General features: G+C 45.0%; 1 protein-coding gene across 4 annotated transcripts in view; it reads right to left on the reverse strand.

Moving 5' to 3' along the window:
- The window catches only part of xylb (xylulokinase homolog (H. influenzae)), a 280,173-nt gene that overhangs the window by 8,888 nt on the left and 250,988 nt on the right, over positions 1-20,297 (reverse strand). Inside the window, exon 19 of one of the 4 annotated variants that reach the window (XR_009442990.1) lies at positions 6,584-6,757. The exons of 2 other annotated variants lie outside the window; for them this stretch is intronic. Coding sequence is in view for 1 of the 2 variants with exons in the window: in XM_059640103.1 (XP_059496086.1) it covers positions 15,452-15,493 (42 nt within the window). In the remaining variant the exon portion in view is untranslated. Of the gene's footprint in view, positions 1-6,583; positions 6,758-14,351; positions 15,494-20,297 lie in introns of those variants that run through there. One more of the 4 variants, XM_059640103.1, reaches the window with a different exon arrangement.

Consider the following 20,297-nt stretch of genomic DNA (forward strand, 5'->3'; position numbering starts at 1 on the left):
GAAAGAGCTGGGCTGGTTGTGTGGTGCAGTGGGGGGAGGGGACGAACTGGGCTGGTTTTGGGATGCGGTGGGGGAAGGGGAGATTTTGAAACTGGTGAAGTCCACATTGATACCATTGGGCTGCAGGGTTCCCAAGTGGAATATGAGTTGCTGTTCCTGCAACCTTCGGGTGGCATCATTGTGGCAGTGCAGGAGGCCCACGATGGACATGTCATCTAGAGAATGGGAGGGGGAGTGGAAATGGTTTGCGACTGGGAGGTGCAGTTGTTTGTTGCGAACTGAGCGGAGGTGTTCTGCAAAGCGGTCTCCAAGCCTCCGCTTGGTTTCCCCAATGTAGAGGAAGCCGCACCGGGGACAGTGGATGCAGTATACCACATTGGCAGATGTGCAGGTGAACCTCTGCTTAATGTGGAATGTCATCTTGGGGCCTGGGATAGGGGTGAGGGAGGAGGTGTGGGGACAAGTGTAGCATTTCCTGTGGTTGCAGGGGAAGGTACCGGGTGTGGTGGGGTTGGAGGGCAGTGTGGTGCGAACAAGGGAGTCACGGAGAGAGTGGTCTCTCCGGAAAGCAGACAGGGGTGGGGATGTAAAAATGTCTTGGGTGGTGGGGTCGTATTGTAAATGGCGGAAGTGTTGGAGGATGATGCGTTGTATCCGGAGGTTGGTGGGGACGAGGTTGGTTGAGAACGAGGGGGATCCTCTTAGGGCGGGGGCGGGGTGTGAGGGATGTGTTGCGGAAAATACGGGAGACGCGGTCAAGGGTGTTCTCGATCACTGTGGGGGGAAAGTTGCGGTCCTTGAAGAATTTGGACATCTGGGATGTGCGGGAGTGGAATGTCTTGTCATGGGAGCAGATGCGGCGGAGGCGGAGGAATTGGGAATAGGGGATGGAATTTTTGCAGGAGGGTGGGTGGGAGGAGGTGTATTCTAGGTAGCTGTGGGAGTCGGTGGGCTTGAAATGGACATCAGTTACAAGCTGGTTCCAACACAAGTCCTCCTCCTGGACACCACCCCCAGGCCTCCTACCCTCCCTCGACCTCTTCATCTCCAACTGCCGTCGAGACATTAACCGCCTCAACCTCTCCACCCCTCTCACCCACTCCAACCTCTCCCCCGCAGAACGGGCAGCCCTCCGCTCCCTCCGCTCCAACCCCAACCTCACCATCAAACCCACAGACAAGGGTGGCGCAGTGGTAGTATGGCGCACTGACCTCTACATCGCCGAGGCCAGACGCCAACTCTCCGACACCACCTCCTACCGCCCCCTCGATCATGACCCCACACCCGAGCACCAAACCATCATCTCCAACACCATTCACGACCTCATCACCTCAGGGGACCTCCCACCCACAGCCTCCAACCTCATTGTTCCCCAACCCCGCACGGCCCGTTTCTATCTCCTTCCCAAAATCCACAAACCTGCCTGCCCTGGTCGACCCATCGTCTCAGCCTGCTCCTGCCCCACCGAACTCATCTCCACCTATCTGGACTCCATTTTCTCACCTTTGGTCCAGGAACTCCCCACCTACGTCCGTGACACAACCCACGCCCTCCACCTCCTCCAGGACTTTCAATTCCCTGGCCCCCAACACCTCATATTCACCATGGACGTCCAGTCCCTATACACCTGCATTCCGCATGCAGATGGCCTCAAGGCCCTCCGCTTCTTCCTGTCCCGCAGACCCGACCAGTCCCCCTCCACCGACACTCTCATCCGCCTAGCTGAACTCATCCTCACCCTCAACAACTTCTCTTTTGACTCCTCCCACTTCCTACAGACTAAGGGGGTGGCCATGGGCATCCGCATGGGCCCCAGCTATGCCTGCCTCTTTGTAGGTTACGTGGAACAGTCCCTCTTCTGTTGTATTGATAATATGATTGGCCTGGGTTTCCTAGTCTAATGTTCTGGGAACATTGAGTTCGAATCACAGATAGTGAAAATTGCATTCAATTTTTAAAAAATCTGAAATGGAGAGCTGACCTAATGGCAACCATGTAACCAATCTTGATTGTCATAAAAACCTATCTGGTTCAGTAATGTCCTTTGGGAAGGATAATCTACCATCCTTACCTTACGTGGAACAGTCCCTCTTCCGCACCTACACAGGCCCCAAACCCCACCTCTTCCTCCGGTACATTGATGATTGTATCGGCGCCGCCTCTTGCTCCCCAGAGGAGCTCGAACAGTTCATCCACTTCACCAACACCTTCCGCCCCAACCTTCAGTTCACCTGGGCCATCTCCAGCACATCCCTCACCTTCCTGGACCTCTCAGTCTCCATCTCAGGCAACCAGCTTGTAACTGATGTCCATTTCAAGCCCACCGACTCCCACAGCTACCTAGAATACACCTCCTCCCACCCACCCTCCTGCAAAAATTCCATCCCCTATTCCCAATTCCTCCGCCTCCGCCGCATCTGCTCCCACGATAAGACATTCCACTCCCGCACATCCCAGATGTCCAAGTTCTTTAAGGACCGCAACCTTCCCCCCACAGTGATCGAGAACGCCCTTGACCGCGTCTCCCGTATTTCCCGCAACACATCCCTCACACCCCGCCCCCGCCACAACCGCCCTAAGAGGATCCCCCTCGTTCTCACACACCACCCCACCAACCTCCAGATACAACGCATCATCCTCCAACACTTTCGCCATTTACAATACGACCCCACCGCCCAAGACATTTTTACATCCCCACCCCTGTCTGCTTTCCGGAGAGACCACTCTTTCCGTGACTCCCTTGTTCGCTCCACACTGCCCTCCAACCCCACCACACCCAGCACCTTCCCCTGCAACCGCAGGAAATGCTACACTTGCCCCCACACCTCCTCCCTCACCCCTATCCCAGGCCCCAAGATGACATTCTACATTAAGCAGAGGTTCACCTGAACATCTGCCAATGTGGTATACTGCATCCACTGTACCCGGTGTGGCTTCCTCTACATTGGGGAAACCAAGCGGAGGCTTGGAGACCGCTTTGCAGAACACCTCCGCTCAGTTCGCAACAAACAACTGCACCTCCCAGTCGCAAACCATTTCCACTCCCCCTCCCATTCTCTAGATGACATGTCCATCATGGGCCTCCTGCACTGCCACAATGATGCCACCCGAAGGTTGCAGGAACAGCAACTCATATTCCGCCTGGGAACCCTGCAGCCTAATGGTATCAATGTGGACTTCACCAGCTTCAAAATCTCCCCTTCCCCTACTGCATCCCTAAACCAGCCCAGTTCGTCCCCTCCCCCCACTGCACCACACAACCAGCCCAGCTCTTCCCCCCCACCCACTGCATCCCAAAACCAGTCCAACCTGTCTCTGCCTCCCTAACCGGTTCTTCCTCTCACCCATCCCTTCCTCCCACCCCAAGCCGCACCTCCATCTACCTACTAACCTCATCCCACCTCCTTGACCTGTCTGTCCTCCCTGGACTGACCTATCCCCTCCCTACCTCCCCACCTATACTCTCCTCTCCACCTATCTTCTTTTCTCTCCATCTTTGGTCCGTCTCCCCCTCTCTCCCTATTTATTCCAGAACCCTCACCCCATCCCCCTCTCTGATGAAGGGTCCAGGCCCGAAACGTCAGCTTTTGTGCTCCTGAGATGCTGCTGGGCCTGCTGTGTTCATCCAGCCTCACATTTTATTATCTTGGATTCTCCAGCATCTGCAGTTCCCATTATCTCTTTTTCCTAGCCAACCTCAGTTCCAAGAAAGGGTTAGTGGACCTGAAACATTAACTCTGATTTCTCTCCACAGACGCTGCCAGATCTGCTGAGCTTTTCCAGCAACTTCTGTTTTTGTTTCCGATTTCCAGCATCTATAGTTATTTGGGTTTACCCTGTTCAAGTGGTCATGCTAACCATCCCTAATAATCCTTTCAAACAACTTGCCAAATTTCCAAAGTCAGGTAACTGACCAATACTTTCTGTGCATTGACTTTAAATGCAGGTACAACAGCATCTCCATCCAGTACATTAAACAAATCCAGACCTTGAACACTTATTTATATAAATGAAGGTGTCATTGAGTATTGTTCCCACTTCTCTTGAGTTCCCTTGGTCAAATTCCGTAAGGAAAAGCAACATTCTATGTTTTAATGTCCTGTGGGCGACTGGGAGCTAAACCTGTATCCATCAAGGACAGTTAGTTCTGTGCCAACTGTGCACTGCAATGTTTGTATTGACATTGACTATATAGATTTATACAGCACAGAAACACCCTTTGGCCAACCCAGTCCATGCGGAATATAATCCCAAACTAAACTAGTCCCACCTACATTCTCCTGGCCCATATCGCTCCAAACCTTTCCTATCCATGTACTATCCAAATGCCTTTTAAATGTTCTAACTGTACCCACATCCACCATTTCCTCAGGAAGTTCATTCCACATGTGAACCACCCTCTGTGTAAAAAGTTTTCCACTCATTCCTTTTGTAAATGTATCTCCTCTGACCTTAAAAATGTGCCCCCTAGTCTTGAAATCCCCCATCCTAGGGAACACACAACTGCCATTAACTCTGTCGATAGCTGTCATTATTTTGTAAACTTCTATCAGGTCACCTTTCAACCTTGTACCTTGCAGTGAAAAAAGTCCCAGTATATCCAGCCTCTTTTTATAATACAAACTTTCTATACCCAGCAACATCCTGGTAAGTCTGTTCTGAATCCTCTCCAGCTTTATAATATTCTTCTTATAACTGGGCGACCAGAACTGGACTTCACAGCCTGTTGAGAATCAACCTGACCCTCAGCTTGCGATAATCCATCGGTCCCAAGCAAACCTCATTGTCCTTTGACCTTTATGATACTGTCCTTTGGTTTAAATTCCCTGCATTTTGTCGCAGTCTTAGAAAAGATTTTTGGTGAAATTTTTGCAGTGATACTAGGGATGCAGCACTTTTGCTACTTAGAGATACTAGGCTACCTGGGATTGCTGTCCTTAGGACAGAAAATGTTAAGGAAAAATTTTAATTTCGGAGTTCAAAATCATGAAGTTCTTGATAAAATCAAGTACGAGAAACTGTTTCCAATGGCTGAACTGTGAATTCAGTGAAGACATTAACTAAGGTAATTAGTAAAAGTACAGAGGTGAGATAAGAATCTTTTTTATGCAACGGCTTGTGATTTGGAAGACTTCCCTCAAAGGGAGGATGAATATCATGTATTTGGATTTTCAGAAGGCATTTGTTAAGGTATCACACATTTGGCCATTTAATAAGATAAGATCCCTTGGTGTTGGAGGTAGTATATTAGCACGGCTAGAGAACTGGCTTACTAATAGAAGACAGAGAGTTGGGATACAAAGGTCATTTTCAGGATCACAACTAGTGGAGTGTCACAGGGATCAATGCTGCTCAACAATTATCTACAAATAAATATGAATAATCTAGATGAGAAAAGTGAATATACTACCAAGTTTGCAGATGGCTCAAAAATGAATGGGAAAGCAAATGGTGATGACACAAAGAGCCTGCTGTGGGAATAGACAGGTGAAGTGAGTGGGCAAAACACTTGACAGATGGAATATAATCTGGGGAACTATGAGGTTACACACTTTGGCAGGTAGAATAAAGGAGGAGAATACTATTTAAATGGAGAAAGACTTCAGAAAGCTAAAGCTATAGGATTTGGGAGTCCTTGTCCATGGAACACAAACAGCCAGTGTTCAAGTTTAGGATGTAATAGGGAATTCAAATGGAATATTAGCCTTGATTTCAAAAGGAATGGAGTACAAAATGTTAGGGAGGCTATGTTTAAAATATGCAAGACCACAGCTGGAATACCGTGAACTGTTTTGGGCCCCTTATCTAAGGGAAGAAAGCATGACATTGGAAGCAGTCCAAAGAAGAGTAAGTAGGCTAACACCAGGTATGGAAGGACTGTCTTACAAGAAGAGGTTGAGTACGTTGGGTGTGTACTCATTGGAATATAGAAGAATAAGGGGTGCGTTTACTGCAACATACAAAATTCTAAAGGGACTTGACAGGGTTTATGCAGAAAGGTTGTTACTCCTTCTGGGAGTGACCAGAGGGCATAATCTGAGAATGAGATAATGCACAATTAAGACAGAGATGAGGAGGAATTTCTTCTCTCAGAGGGTAGACAGTCAGTGGAATTCTTTACTGCACAGCACTGTTGAGGCTGGGTTATTTAGTATATTCATGGCTGAGAAAGATGGATTTTTAATCAGAAAGGGAATCAAGGGCTGTTGGGAAAAGGCAGAAAATGGAGCCGATCAGATCAACTATGATCTCGTTGAATGGTGGAGCAGATGCGATGGGGTGAGTGGACTACTTCTGCTCTCTCACCGCTTGGAAGCAGATTTAATAGTAACACTTAAAAAGGAATTTGTTAAATGCTTATACAAGACTGGTATACACAGCATGCAGTAAATAGGATTAAACAGATAGCTGTCAGGGCTTGAACGAGCCCAATGGGCAAAATGGCCTCTTCCTGTGCTATATCATTCTATGCATCATAATAGCCATCATGTAGCAGTCAGCTATGATTCCTTCATTGTTTAGCAGTACCCTCATTATTTAAAGAAGAAACAACAAATGCCAATTCTTGATGCAGGAGGCTTACCAGACACACAGAAAGTTATTTACCAGCTTGTAAAACTCAGTTGTCCGATCTCTAGAAAAATTGCATTTATAACTGATGATTCCATTGGCAGGTTTCACACATGTGGAGAATGCTATATGAACTTTGATGTTTGATCTTCAACCTCTATCTTCAAGTTAACTGTGTCAAACTGGCCTAGGGAAAAAAATGAATTGATTTATTGTTAGAAGTCACATGACACCAGGTTATCGTCTAACAGGTTTCTTTGAAATCGTGAGTTTTCAGAGCACTGGAGGGAAGGACACTAGCACAGAATTTATATGCAGTGCCACAATGGCAAGATAAGTTCAGGTAATTAGGCATGTCAAAAGATAAATACAAATAGTGTGAGTGGAGTGTCGATAGACTGAATAACAGGTCTTTGCAGGTGAGTCAAATGGTGTGAGGAATGTGTCAACAGCTAAATAGGAGGGATCCGATTAATAATTACAAAAAATCAAAACTAGGATTGTGCTGGAGACAAACCAAATGACTGGAATGATACGATACGATGCCGAGGGTCTAACAAATAATCCAAAAGTGTTCAAACTAATTAATAGAACATAGAACATAGAACAGTACAGCACAGAACAGGCCCTTCAGCCCACAATGTTGTGCCGACCATTGATCCTCATGGATGCACCCTCAAATTTCTGTGACCATATGCATGTCCAGCAGTCTCTTAAATGACCCCAATGACCTTGCTTCCACAACTGCTGCTGGCAACGCATTCCATGCTCTCACAACTCTCTGCGTAAAGAACCTGCCTCTGACATCCCCTCTATACTTTCCACCAACCAGCTTAAAACTATGACCCCTCGTGCTAGCCATTTCTGCCCTGGGAAATAGTCTCTGGCTATCGACTCTATCTATGCCTCTCATTATCTTGTATACCTCAATTAGGTCCCCTCTCCTCCTCCTTTTCTCCAATGAAAAGAGACCGAGCTCAGTCAACCTCTCTTCATAAGATAAGCCCTCCAGTCCAGGCAGCATCCTGGTAAACCTCCTCTGAACCCTCTCCAAAGCATCCACATCTTTCCTATAATAGGGCGCCCAGAACTGGACGCAGTATTCCAAGTGCGGTCTAACCAAAGTTTTATAGAGCTGCAACAAGATCTCACGACTCTTAAACTCAATCCCCCTGTTAATGAAAGCCAAAACACCATATGCTTTCTTAACAACCCTGTCCACTTGGGTGGCCATTTTAAGGGATCTATGTATCTGCACACCAAGATCCCTCTGTTCCTCCACGCTGCCAAGAATCCTATCCTTAATCCTGTACTCAGCTTTCAAATTCGACCTTCCAAAATGCATCACCTCGCATTTATCCAGGTTGAACTCCATCTGCCACCTCTCAGCCCATCTCTGCTTCCTGTCAATGTCCCGCTGCAGCCTACAACAGCCCTCTATACTGTCAACGACACCTCCGACCTTTGTGTCGTCTGCAAACTTGCTGACCCATCCTTCAATTCCCTCGTCCAAGTCATTAATAAAAATTACAAACAGTAGAGGCCCAAGGACAGAGCCCTGTGGAACCCCACTCACCACTGACTTCCAGGCAGAATATTTTCCTTCTACTACCACTCGCTGTCTTCTGTTGGCCAGCCAATTCTGTATCCAAGCAGCTAAGTTCCCCTGTATCCCATTCCTCCTGACCTTCTGAATGAGCCTTCCATGGGGAACCTTATCAAATGCCTTACTGAAGTCCATATACACCACATCCACAGCTTGACCCTCATCAACCTTACTAGTCACATCCTCAAAAAACTCGATAAGGTTTGTAAGGCATGACCTACCCCTCACAAAGCCGTGTTGACTGTATTTGATCAAGCCATGCTCTTCCAGATGGTCATAAATCTTATCCCTCAGAATCCTTTCTAACACCTTGCAGACGACAGACGTGAGACTTACCGGTCTATAATTGCCGGGGATTTCCCTATTTCCTTTCTTGAAGAGAGGAATTACATTTGCCTCTCTCCAGTCCTCAGGTACGACTCCAGTGGAGAGCGAGGATGCAAAGATCTTCGCAAGTGGCGAAGCAATTGCATTTCTCGCTTCCCAAAGCAGCCGAGGACAAATCTGATCCGGGCCTGGCGACTTGTCAATCTTAATGTTTGACAAAATTTTCAGTACATCAGCTTCCTCTATCTCTATCCATTCCAGCATGCACACCTGCTCTTCAAAGGTTTCATTCACTACACAGGTCGTTTCTTTCGTAAAGACAGAAGCAAAAAACTCATTTAGGGCTTCCCCTACCTCCTCAGGCTCCACACACAAGTTCCCTATGCTATCCCTGATCGGCCCTACTCTTTCTTTGACCATTCTCTTATATGAACCCAAGATCATGGCTGAGGCTGTTATCATGGGCCCAGATAACCAAGTTCCGTACCCATGAGGACTGCCTCAACCATGAACTTGTGTTCATACTGCACTACATGCAATGCCATCATTCTGTTCAGTGTTAAATCTTCCTTTCTGTTCTGTTTAGACACAATCACCCTGATAACTTGTTATTATCTCTCTACATTAACTTGTTTGTACAGTTTTGGATTACTTGTTAGGCCCTCGCATGCGACTCCTGTACCTAGCACGTCATTCCAGCCATTTGGTTTGTCTCCAGCATCATTTGTTTTTGATTTTTTTGTACTTATTATTCAGACCATAGGCCATCCCTTCACTTGCTATTCAGTTGTTGAAACTTTAATCATGCAGTTGATACTCCTTATCATCTGCAAAGACCTGTTGTTCAGCTTGCTGACACTCCATTCACACTCTCTGCATCTATCTTTTGACATTCATTACCTGGAATTATCTTGCCATTATTTCACTGCATATAAATTCTGTGCCTGTGTGCTTCGCTCCACTTCACCTGCCAAAGGAGCAGCGCTGCAAAAACTTATGATTTCATATAAATCTGTTGGACTATAACCTGGTGTCATGTGACTTCTGACTTTGTCAACCTCAGTCCAACACTGGCACATCATAAGTTACTGTTGTCATATATACAGATTTAGTGAACAGTATTGTTTTTCTTGCTTTGTATGGTACCTCCGAGATCACTTTGAATTGCCAATCTGAGGCTGTGAGATTGTTGCAGGATCCAAAAATGTGAGAAAAATTGACCACTGATACATTCATCCTCTAAATGGTCGAAACATACTTCATTTGCAGCGAGGCTCACATTAGCTGAGTGAATTGGTTTGGGTTGGTGACCTCCCTCCATGCTCCAGTGATGATTTTCAAGGTCATGCTTCAAGCTCCCAGCCTCTCAATGAACCTCCTGCAGCAGGGCATCCAACTCTTCAGCATCAGAGCAAAGACGTATTGACTACGTATCCCCGTGATGCCACGTGAACAATCAGGCAGCCTTTTTGTTACAGCAAAACTTTTCTTTACATGACAAACTGCAGTCCCTTGTGAGTGTTGAGTCCTTATTGGATTGTGCAATCCCTAGACAACTGTAAGATAAAACCATATCGCTACAGCTTCTCAAAGAGCAAGATTTAACTTGCGAAATGCAGCACTGTGCAAACTATGGAAGTGCATAAGCACAGTATTTTGAATATCACAAACCTATGGTTCTTATCTTAATTGGATCCAACCAAAACATAACTTCACCACCACCCCCTCGCCCCAAATCCTACGGTGTTTACTCTGGATGTGTTCACATTACAAAAATTGCTGACCTGGGGTGGGGATTTCTGTTAGGAGTTTGTAAATGATGGGCTGAATTTTATTTCGGTTTAATTTTCCCAATCAACAACAAGCTGAGGTTATCAGTATTTAATGGGACAAACTTGCTACTAAGCTACGATGATTGACACAGTAATGGCATAATGATGCAACATTAGTTAGAAAAGCAATTTTTAAAATAAAAAATAACTCATTCACCCCCATATAAATCACCCAACTTGTCTATTTCAACCGTGTCTAATCGAGAAGACTAATTGATGAAACATCACATCAAGAATCAGCCAAGGTTTGCACGAAAGAAAGTTTCATTTGTCAGCAAAAGTCACAAGTCAAATTAGCAAGAAAAAGTCATGGCACATTTATCAGTGTCAAATCTCCATGACACATATTCTCACTCTACAACCTGGAGGAAAATGAATGATTAGTGTGTGAGGCTGTCAGAGTCTGATAAATGATTTATTCCGTCACTGGTAAATCTTGCTAGCAAGAAGGTCTAAGATTAATCTGTAGAAATATATGATACATAGACTCCTTTTTTTTCATCATGTCCAATAAGCTGGAATAGGTATTAATGAAAGATTTAACAAAACCTATGGGAAATATGAAATTATCCTCAATCTATTGCCTGGAAGGTGCTGCCAGCATAAGAGTGAGATGCTCTAGCCAGCAGTCATTTCAGAAGTGTGGATCAGTGTACCTTAACCTGTTGTTTTCACAGACCTACCTGCAAAATTACTGGTGAAAAGAAGCAGTTTGTTGCTGCTGGATTGTGACTTAATGCATGAGCCAGATTAAGGTTATTAGGTTTGGCAGAACAGATCTTTTACAATTTTTTTTTCTTTCTATTTCAATGTTTTACTTATTCTGAGGAGGTGAGCAATGCTGCCAAGAGCCAACATGAGAGTGTGGGTGGGGTGTCCTGGGTTGTCAGAAGCTGCTGGCCAATCAGAAGGCTTACTCCTCAGCAGATGCAGCGGCAAGAAGGTAAGTGACTTGTAACGTCTTGTCTTGGGATGGAGATTGTAGGGAGAGTGGGGTGAATGCTGAGGGAGGTTAGAGTGAAGGGTATTGGTTGACTTTCAGAGGCTACTGCTTTACGATCCTCTCCACCCGACTCCATGGTCCAGTTTGGACAATTAGAGGCATCCCCACCCCTAACTTAACAAACAGGTCACTCTGGTTTCCCAGTCAGAAAGCTAGCTACCTTAATCAATCAACAGGAAGGCAGGTGAGTTGAGGTTCTTATGTGGTCATTAATTCACATTTATGGGCCTTGAATTATGCTGGGTCAAGCAAGTCCCTAAAAAGTGGATCTAATCTCACAGAGGATTGTGGAGAGGTGAGAAGAAGATGAGTATCTCTCCAGGACCAGCCTGTCCAATTACTTACTCTTCTTGCCATCTCTATGTAGGGGAAAATTACATACAGAGTCAGCCACATGATATGGGCCTTGAACCAGTGTGCACTAGACAGGGAAGAGGTGGCTGATTCCCTTCTGTGAAGGGTATTCATCAATGGGGCAGCACGGTGGCTCAGTGGTTAGCACTGCAGCCTCACAGCACCAGGTACCCGGGTTCGATTCCAGCCTCGGGTAACTGTCTGTGTGGAGTTTGCACATTCTCCCCGTGTCTGCGTGGGTTTCCTCTGGGTGCTCCGGTTTCCTCCCACAGTCCAAAGATGTGCTGACTAGGTGGATTGGCCATGCTAAATTGCCTGTAGTATTCAGGGGTGTGTGTGGGTTATAGGGGGATGGGTCTGGGTGGGATGCTGCAAGGGGCGGTGTGGACTTGTTGGGCCGAAGGGCCTGTTGCCACACTGTAGGGAATCTAATCTAATCTAATCTAACCAGGTAGATATTAACATTCTTTGGTGAATTGTACAGGCAATTTTAATTTCCACAAATTGCAGCACTGGAAGACCTCCAAATTAGTCAAGCATGTTAGCAGCCAGACTAACAGCCAATTTCAGATGATCAGTTGGGCTCATAACATGGCTCATTTATGCATATTCGAAGTGATATGCTTACACAGTGAGACCCATTCTTTATGTGTAAAAGCAATGTGTCCAAGTCTTGTCTTTTTTGAGAGTTTCTATTCTCTGTTGCTTTTTCTATGACAATGCCTTGGTCAATCAATACACATTTCCCCTGTAGTATAAATGATTAGGATCATTTAAAATTTGAATTTCTTGCCTTTATCCTGATGAGTGTAATACCAATATTTTCAATATTTCATCTCTTTTCAGCAATATTCAAAGATGCCACCAAACAACTGAAAGTGGCTTCGGTAGAAAGGATCCCAAATCCTTGGCGAGGATGAAATTAAAAACAATGAATTAGCTATTACACTACAACCAGAAAATCTAGAAAGAAAGTATCCAGGCCAAAAACCTTCCAATAAACAAGCACTTGAAGTGGCCATTCAATATACTGCATTGCAGACATCTAATGTAATCTCTCTAAATCACCATAAGACCATCAGAAATAGGAACAGGAGTTGGCCATTCAGCTCCTTGAGCCCGCTCTGTCATTCAATAGGATCATGGCTACTGCTGGCTTCCTGATTGGCCCAAGTTAACATTCCCAATCAAGAACCTTGTAGTCAATAAAATCCAGCTGGTTCCAGTCACTACAACCCTCCCCTACAATATCCAGGGATATAGGCCTGGTCAGTAACTTCATCTGACAAAGGAGCACTGCTCCGAACGTTTGTGATTTCAAATAAACCTGAGGGACTATAAGCTGGTGCTTGAAACCTTCTGACTTTGTCCTCCCCAGTCCAACACCTACACCTCCACATCATGAAGAATAATGTTACCCATAATTATAGCTCTATTCTATTTATATGCTCCTATCATTTGTTGGTTTTATAGTCTTTGCCACAGTGTGGCTACTGTATGTGGGTCTGTACACTGCTCCTACCAATGCCTTCTTTCACCACTTGGGCCTCCCATTTCTTCACTATGCTCCAGCCGTATTCTCACAAGAGGCCAATAAATATTCAATGCAACGTACAAGTCAGTAAGATCAATCTGCATTGCCAGTGTGATGTACCTTAGTGCTTTACTTGTATGTGCATGGTTTGCAGCAAGCAATGTTGGGCCTAATATCAGACCTCACGGGGGTAGCATGGTGGAAACCAAGCCCCATTATTCCCAGAGTCATCACAAAAAAGCTAAAGCTTTTACAAAAGTATGCTGAAGTTCTCAAATTTTATTTAGAGAAAATGTGGACCAGGTTTCTGTAATTAACAAGAATTACTACTTCATACAATAAATAGATTCTAGCTACAGTTAAACAAACATAAACTATATAACTTGACATAGGTCTCTACTGGTTAAAACTCTGTCCCCCTTACAAAATACCCCCATATACACATAGCCAGGCAAAAAACTGATCTTATGGGCAGAGGTAATATCTAGGAAAACAGTTCAATGGCCTCTGGCCACACAGTTCACTTCTGCTTGCCAGGACTTGCTGTTCTTCATTTTTTTTTTCTCCAGGTACTTTCTAATTCCTTGTAGAAGGCACAGAATGACTGGTTCACAAATTATAAAGTCTCTGACTTATTTATTAAAAACAACAGCTTATAACTGCAAAACAACAGATGGAAGGTGAGATCTGGCTTTCTTCAGGATTTCTGCAGAGATCTACCACTTAACCAATCACTTAATTATTGACTGGCAGAAGGCCTTTGTTATCCATAGATGGTCACAACTCCACAAACCAATCAGCTACTTGTTGCCAGCTGAATCTCATTTTGATCCCCTGGTTCCAGCCCTTCTGCATAATTGCCCATAAGACAATCCCTCCATACCAGAGATCAAATAAATTACCATTAATTAATGTTAACTGGCATAACTGTATAGAGGCTGGTATCCTGTTATCAAGTCATCCTTTATTTACACATGCACAGTACACTGGCTGTGGCCAGCCAACTTGAAGTGAGTCACCTGAACTCAGGGGACTGTAAATCCCCTGTTAATATTGGTCAGCCAGGGCTTCCTGATTGGCCCAGGTTAACAATCCCAATCAAGGACCTGGTAGTCAATAAGATCGGCTAGTTCCGGTTACTACATCTCTCCCCTACGATGACCAGGGATATAGGCCTGGTCAGTAACTTCATCTGACAAAGGAGCAGCTCATGTAAACAAAGCAGTCATGTAACGTCCATGTACAATGAGTTTCAATTATTTGTTTTTAAACAAAGTGCAGCAATCGCTTCCACAATCCTTGATTTGAAAACAGTCATTTTCCTATTTCAGTCCACAATCAAAACTACAGCAACATAAAAAGAAATGGTCTTTAGACTAATACCACTTTGAGACATTACACAGAAATATTAAATGTACTGGCTGACCACAGGATCCCACTGTGGCCTGGTGAGATTGAAATATCACGGGAGCTCCATTTAATTCACTCTCTAATGAGTGTCAATCAAAGTCAGTTATGGCTCATGATCTTTAGGCTGCATGTCACCACTGTCATTTGTACTGACATTCTTGTTTGATTTGATTTGATTTATTGTTGTCACATGTACATAAGTACAGTAAAAAGTTTTGTTTTGCATGCCGTACTGGCAGATCATAACATACAAGAAAATACAGATCATAGGGCGATTGAACAGAGTGATGCATACAAAGTTATGGCTGCACAGGAGATGCACAAAAGGAAGATCAACATTAGATTTGAAATTTGAAAGGGCCATTTAGCAGTCTAATAGAAGTGGGGTAGAAGTTGTTCTTGAACCCATTGGTACATGTGTTTAAGCTTTCATATCTTCTGCCTGGTGGAAGAGGTTGGAAAAGATTATAAGCAAGGTGAGATGGGTCCTTGATGACGTTGGCTATCTTTCCACAGCAACCAGAAGTGTAGATGGAGTCAATGGGGGGAAGTTGGCTTGCCTGATGGTCTGGGCTATGTTCATAACTTTCTGTAGTTTCTTAAGATCTTGGACAGATCGGTCGCCATACTTATGCACCAGATAGAATGCCTTGTATGAAACATCTGTAAAATTTGGTGAAGGTTCTTCTGGACATGCCAAATTTCCTTAGCCTCCTGAATGAGCCTTCTTGACTATGGCATCTACATGGGTGGTCCAGGACAGATTGTTAGTTATCGTCCCTTGAAAGAACTTGATGTTCTTGACCCTTTCCATCTCAGCTCCATTGATACCGATTGGGGCGTGTCCTCTGTTCTTCCTAAAAGGCAATGATCAGTTCTTTAGTTTTGCTGTCATTGAGGGAGAGATTGTCAGCTTTGCACCACAACACCAAACATTCTATTTCCTTTCTGTATTCTGTCTCGTCATTGTTTGATATTTGGCCGACAACAGTGGTGTCATCATTGAGCTTGTAGATGAAGTTTGGACAAAATTTGGCCACACAGTCACAAGTGTACACGTAGTACAGTAAGAGGCTGAACACACATTCTTGTGGAGCACCAATGCTGAGGATTGTCACAGAAGAGGTGCTGTTGTATATCTTCACTGATTGTGGTCTATGGATCAGGATGTTGAGGATCCAGTTGCAGAGGGTGGAACAGAGATCTAGGTCATGTGCTCTGGAGATTAGTTTGGATGGGACTGGACCAATGTAGCAGCAACCATCTGAGTTATGGCTTTACAAACGTGCTTTGTATGCCCATTGTCAATCACCTTTGCTCTGTCAAAAGGTCAAAACTGGGATGCTTCCCCAATAATCATACAGCATTTAATTCCACTCACCTTTCCTGAAAGAATGAAGTCATCTACAGTACAACATCCAGCTTTGGACAGTAACAACCACAACATTAATCAATAACCATCTCCCAATAGGACAGCATCTAACCACCTGCCCTTGATGTTTAATGCTGAAGCACCAGATCAACATCCTAGGGATGATTACCATAGATCATAAACACAACTAGACCAGCCACACAAATATCATGGCAATTACAACAGGCACTTCTTTTGGGAGTTATACAGTCATACAGCACGGAAACGTACCCTTCGGTCGAACTCGTGTGTGCTGACCAGACAGCCCAATCAGACCTCGTCCCATTTGCCAGCATTTGGCCCAGATCCCTCCAAACCTTGCTGTTCGTGTACCCATCCAGATGCCTTTTGAATGTCATAATTGTACCAGACTGCACCACTTCCTGTGGCAGTTCGTCCTATACATGCACCACCCTCGGCATGAAAAAGCTACCCCTCAGATCCTTTTTAAATTTTCCCTTCTTGCCTTAAACCTATGACCTTTTAGACTCCCCCCCCCCCCCAGGAAAAAAGACCTTGGCTACTCACCCTATCCTTGCCCCCTCATGATTTTACAAACCTCTATAAGGTCACTCCTCAGCCTCCAACGCTCCAGGGAAAAAGCCCTAGCCCGTTCAGCCTCTCCCTGTAGCTCAAACCCTCCAACCCTAGCAACATCCTTGAAAACGTTTTCTGCACCCTCTCAAATTTAACAATGTATCTTCTGATTCTTGCTTAACAACACACCTTCTGACTCTCAAAAGCTCCTCTAACAACTAATATGTGAAAGTGTGATGGAATACTCAACAAATGTGGATGAAGTTAGCTACAACACTGCAGAAGCTCAAAATGATCCAGGAAACAGCAGTCTATTTGATTAGTACTCTTTCCTTTAAAGTCCAGTTTCCCACCACTGGCAAACCAAAACTGCACTATGTACTGTCTGCAGGACATATTGTAGCAGGTTCTCTGGCAGTGGTTTCGATTCTATGATATCTACCAGCTGGAAGAGCAAGGGTAGCTGGCAGAATTAACCACCTTCAGATTTATATTCTTCTCCAAGCCAGACACCATCCTGCCTTTGACATATGCCGCTATTCCTTTATCATTATTAGGTCAAAATATTGAAACTCCTCACTCAGTGGAATTGAGAGATGATCTTCAGTACCTGGACAACAGCCAATCTCAAAAAAAATCCAGTTTCACTTCTTTAAGGGAAACAAAATAGAAGTAGTAAAATGCTGGTCTTGGCAGCAATACCTGTACTGTGAAAATGAATAAATAAAACAAAATGCTTTGTCTGAGAGCAGATTTTTAGGCAGCAAGAGGAACAGTATTCATTGTGCAGGAGTAGCTAGCTGTCTGCAGCAAGTGGCTGCAAGGATATATTTACAAATGGAGCAGCAGAACAGAGAGAGCTCCTGAGATTTCCCACTCAGTGCTTGAAGCATTAGTGCAGAAGATCCAAAGGAGAGAGAAGCAATCTTTCCCAGGGGCCAATATAATCAATTGCCTCAGATTGTCTTTGAGAAGCTGGCACCAGTGTTGCAAAGAGTTCAATGACGTCACATGGGTGGTCAATGTCAGAGGATGTATCTTTAGCCGACATCTGCTACACATCACAATACTAACCTCTCACCGTACGTATTCATCATTCGCCCATCAGCAATCAGGACTAACATTCTGAAACTCTACACTTGCACATGTACCAGTCTGTTAGCCTGAAATTCCCCTTTCGTTGCTTCAGTATGCCTGCAGCTATCAGGTTAAAGCAGCACATCACCCAAAACACACTGCATTACATTCAGTGAAATTCTGCCCCATCTCTTGGAGGACAAGTAACAGGAGTGAGCAAGACAGAACTTGAAAGTGGGCCTGCATCTTCTGAGCTCTCTTGAAGAAACAGTGCTCCAGATTATAGGATAGCTGTGGCAGGGCCGATTACATCTATCATCACCAAGGGCATTCAGGTTAGAAGTATTTTCTTGCCTTGTGCCCCTTTTCTACCTCACAAAACCCTCATTGTGTTCTCTCACGTGAAGTGATAACTGCGGAAGATGCGGCCATAATCCTCTTGTTTCCACTGCAATCTTTCCCTTCAGCAGTTATGCTTTCAAATACTGATACATAATGTCAGTGAGTGGAACAGCTCATTCTCTTTCTCCCTCCAAGGACGCTGCCAGCCATGTGCTAAGTGATTCTCCTTTCTAATTTTATTAACCAAGAGGAGCTGCCTGGTAAAATGACTGTCTGGCCACATACCGCAGTCTTGTCAGGATGAGTGAGAGCTGCTGCAAACCTCTCAGAAAGAAGCAGCACAATGACTGCAGCCAAGTAGGGTAGCAGAGAATTTGGAATGCAGACGTGAAGCGCATTTCATGCGCCAGCTCCGTGAGGGTGAAATAGCAGACTAGATTGCTACAGCGAACTTAAATTGGGGCTTAAGGCGGGGGAACATACAAAACGATAAAGAGGGATATGCACACTGAGATGCTCAGCACATTGCAAGGTCTGACAGACACTCTACTGTCACTGTCAGGCAACATTGAGGAATCAGACTCCCACCTGGCAGGGAGCTCTGCCCAAAGTTTGGAATATATCTTTTTCAGTGTGCAAGTGGTGGCGAACTCCCACTTGCACACATACTTGTTATATAGTCTCAGCTTCCAGTGCAATGCAGGTAGAAACCCAACACATTTTGGTGCTGCAGTGGATCCTTTATCTGAGTTCAATCTGCTTGTTGCCATGCAGCTTTGTACTATGCAGGCTCAGGGTGCGTAATTGTGGATCCCTCTGTTCAAAGAAACTTGCAGGTTCTTACAGCAGCAATCTGCCCAACAAATGATAAGATTTACTGAGATATCGCATGTGGGGATTGACAGTGGCAAAATGGAACATGGGTGAGCTGTCCTCGCTCATGATAACAATATTAATGCTCCCATAACTGACATCCACCAGTGTCCCCGCTGCTGGCTGTCAGTGAGCTGATCCGGACTGCTGCTGTGAATACTTAGACAATCTGAGTTCACGTACCCAAGACCCCGAGCTTCTCAAGGTGAAGCCATCTGCAGTGTCCTGAGTGAAAGTCAACAGCCTTCCATGAGCCATGCTGCAGGCACTGGTATAGCACTGTGTAGGCCTGGCACAGGGATCACTGTACAGGCACAAACAGCAAGGCAAAGAGGGAATAGTTCAAGATGTATTATTGGATGTGTACTTTAGGAAAGTTTTTTTATTGACGATTTCTATCTCAACAATTAGTTTGGCTAGTAAGGTTAGACCCCATGGGATCCAGGGCGAGCGAGCCAATTGCTGACAGGAAGCAAAGAGCAGTGATAAATGGGTCCCTTTCAGAATGGCAGGCGGTGACCAGTGGGGTACCGCAAGGTTCGGTGCTGGGACCACAGCTGTTTACAATATACATTAATGATATAGATGAAGGCATTAAAAGTAATATTAGCAAATTTGCTGATGACACAAAGCTGGGTGGCAGTGTGAAAGGTGAAGAGGATGTTATGAGAATACAGGGTGGACTTGGACAGGCTAGGTGAGTTTTCGGATGCATGGCAGATGCAGTTTAATGTGGACAAATGTGAGGTTATCCACTTTGGTGGCAAGAACAGGAAGGCAGATTACTATCTCAATGGAGTCAAGTTAGGTAAAGGGGAAGTACAATGAGATCTGGGTGTTCTTGTACATTAGTCAATGAAAGCAAACATGCAGGTACAGCAGGCAGTGAAGAAAGCCTCCATAACAAGAAGAATTGAGTATAGGAGTAAAGAGGTCCTTCTGCAGCTGTACAGGGCCCTGGTGAGACCACACCTGGAGTATTGTGTGCAGTTTTGGTCTCCAAATTTGAGCAAGGACATTCTTGCTATTGAGGGAGTGCAGCGGAGGTTCACGAGGTCAATTCCCGGAATGGCGGGACTATCATATGTTGAAAGGTTGGAGCGACTGGGCTTGTGTACACTTGAGTTTAGAAGGATGAGAAGGGATCTGATTGAGACGTATAAGATTATTAAGGGATTGGACACTCTGGAGGCAGGAAGCATGTTTCCGCTGATGGGTGAGTCCAGAACCAGAGGACACAGTTTGAAAAAAAGGGGTAGGCCATTTAGAACAGAGTTGAGGAAAAACTTTTTCACCCAGAGAGTGGTGGACATATGGAATGCTCTGCCCCAGAAGGCAGTGGAGGCCAAGTCTCTGGATACTTTCAAGAAAGAGATGGATAGAGCTCTTAAAGGTAGTGGAATCAAGGGTTATGGGGATAA

This window comes from Stegostoma tigrinum, chromosome 2 (genome assembly GCF_030684315.1).
Source record: "Stegostoma tigrinum isolate sSteTig4 chromosome 2, sSteTig4.hap1, whole genome shotgun sequence".
Classification (NCBI taxonomy): domain Eukaryota; kingdom Metazoa; phylum Chordata; class Chondrichthyes; order Orectolobiformes; family Stegostomatidae; genus Stegostoma; species Stegostoma tigrinum.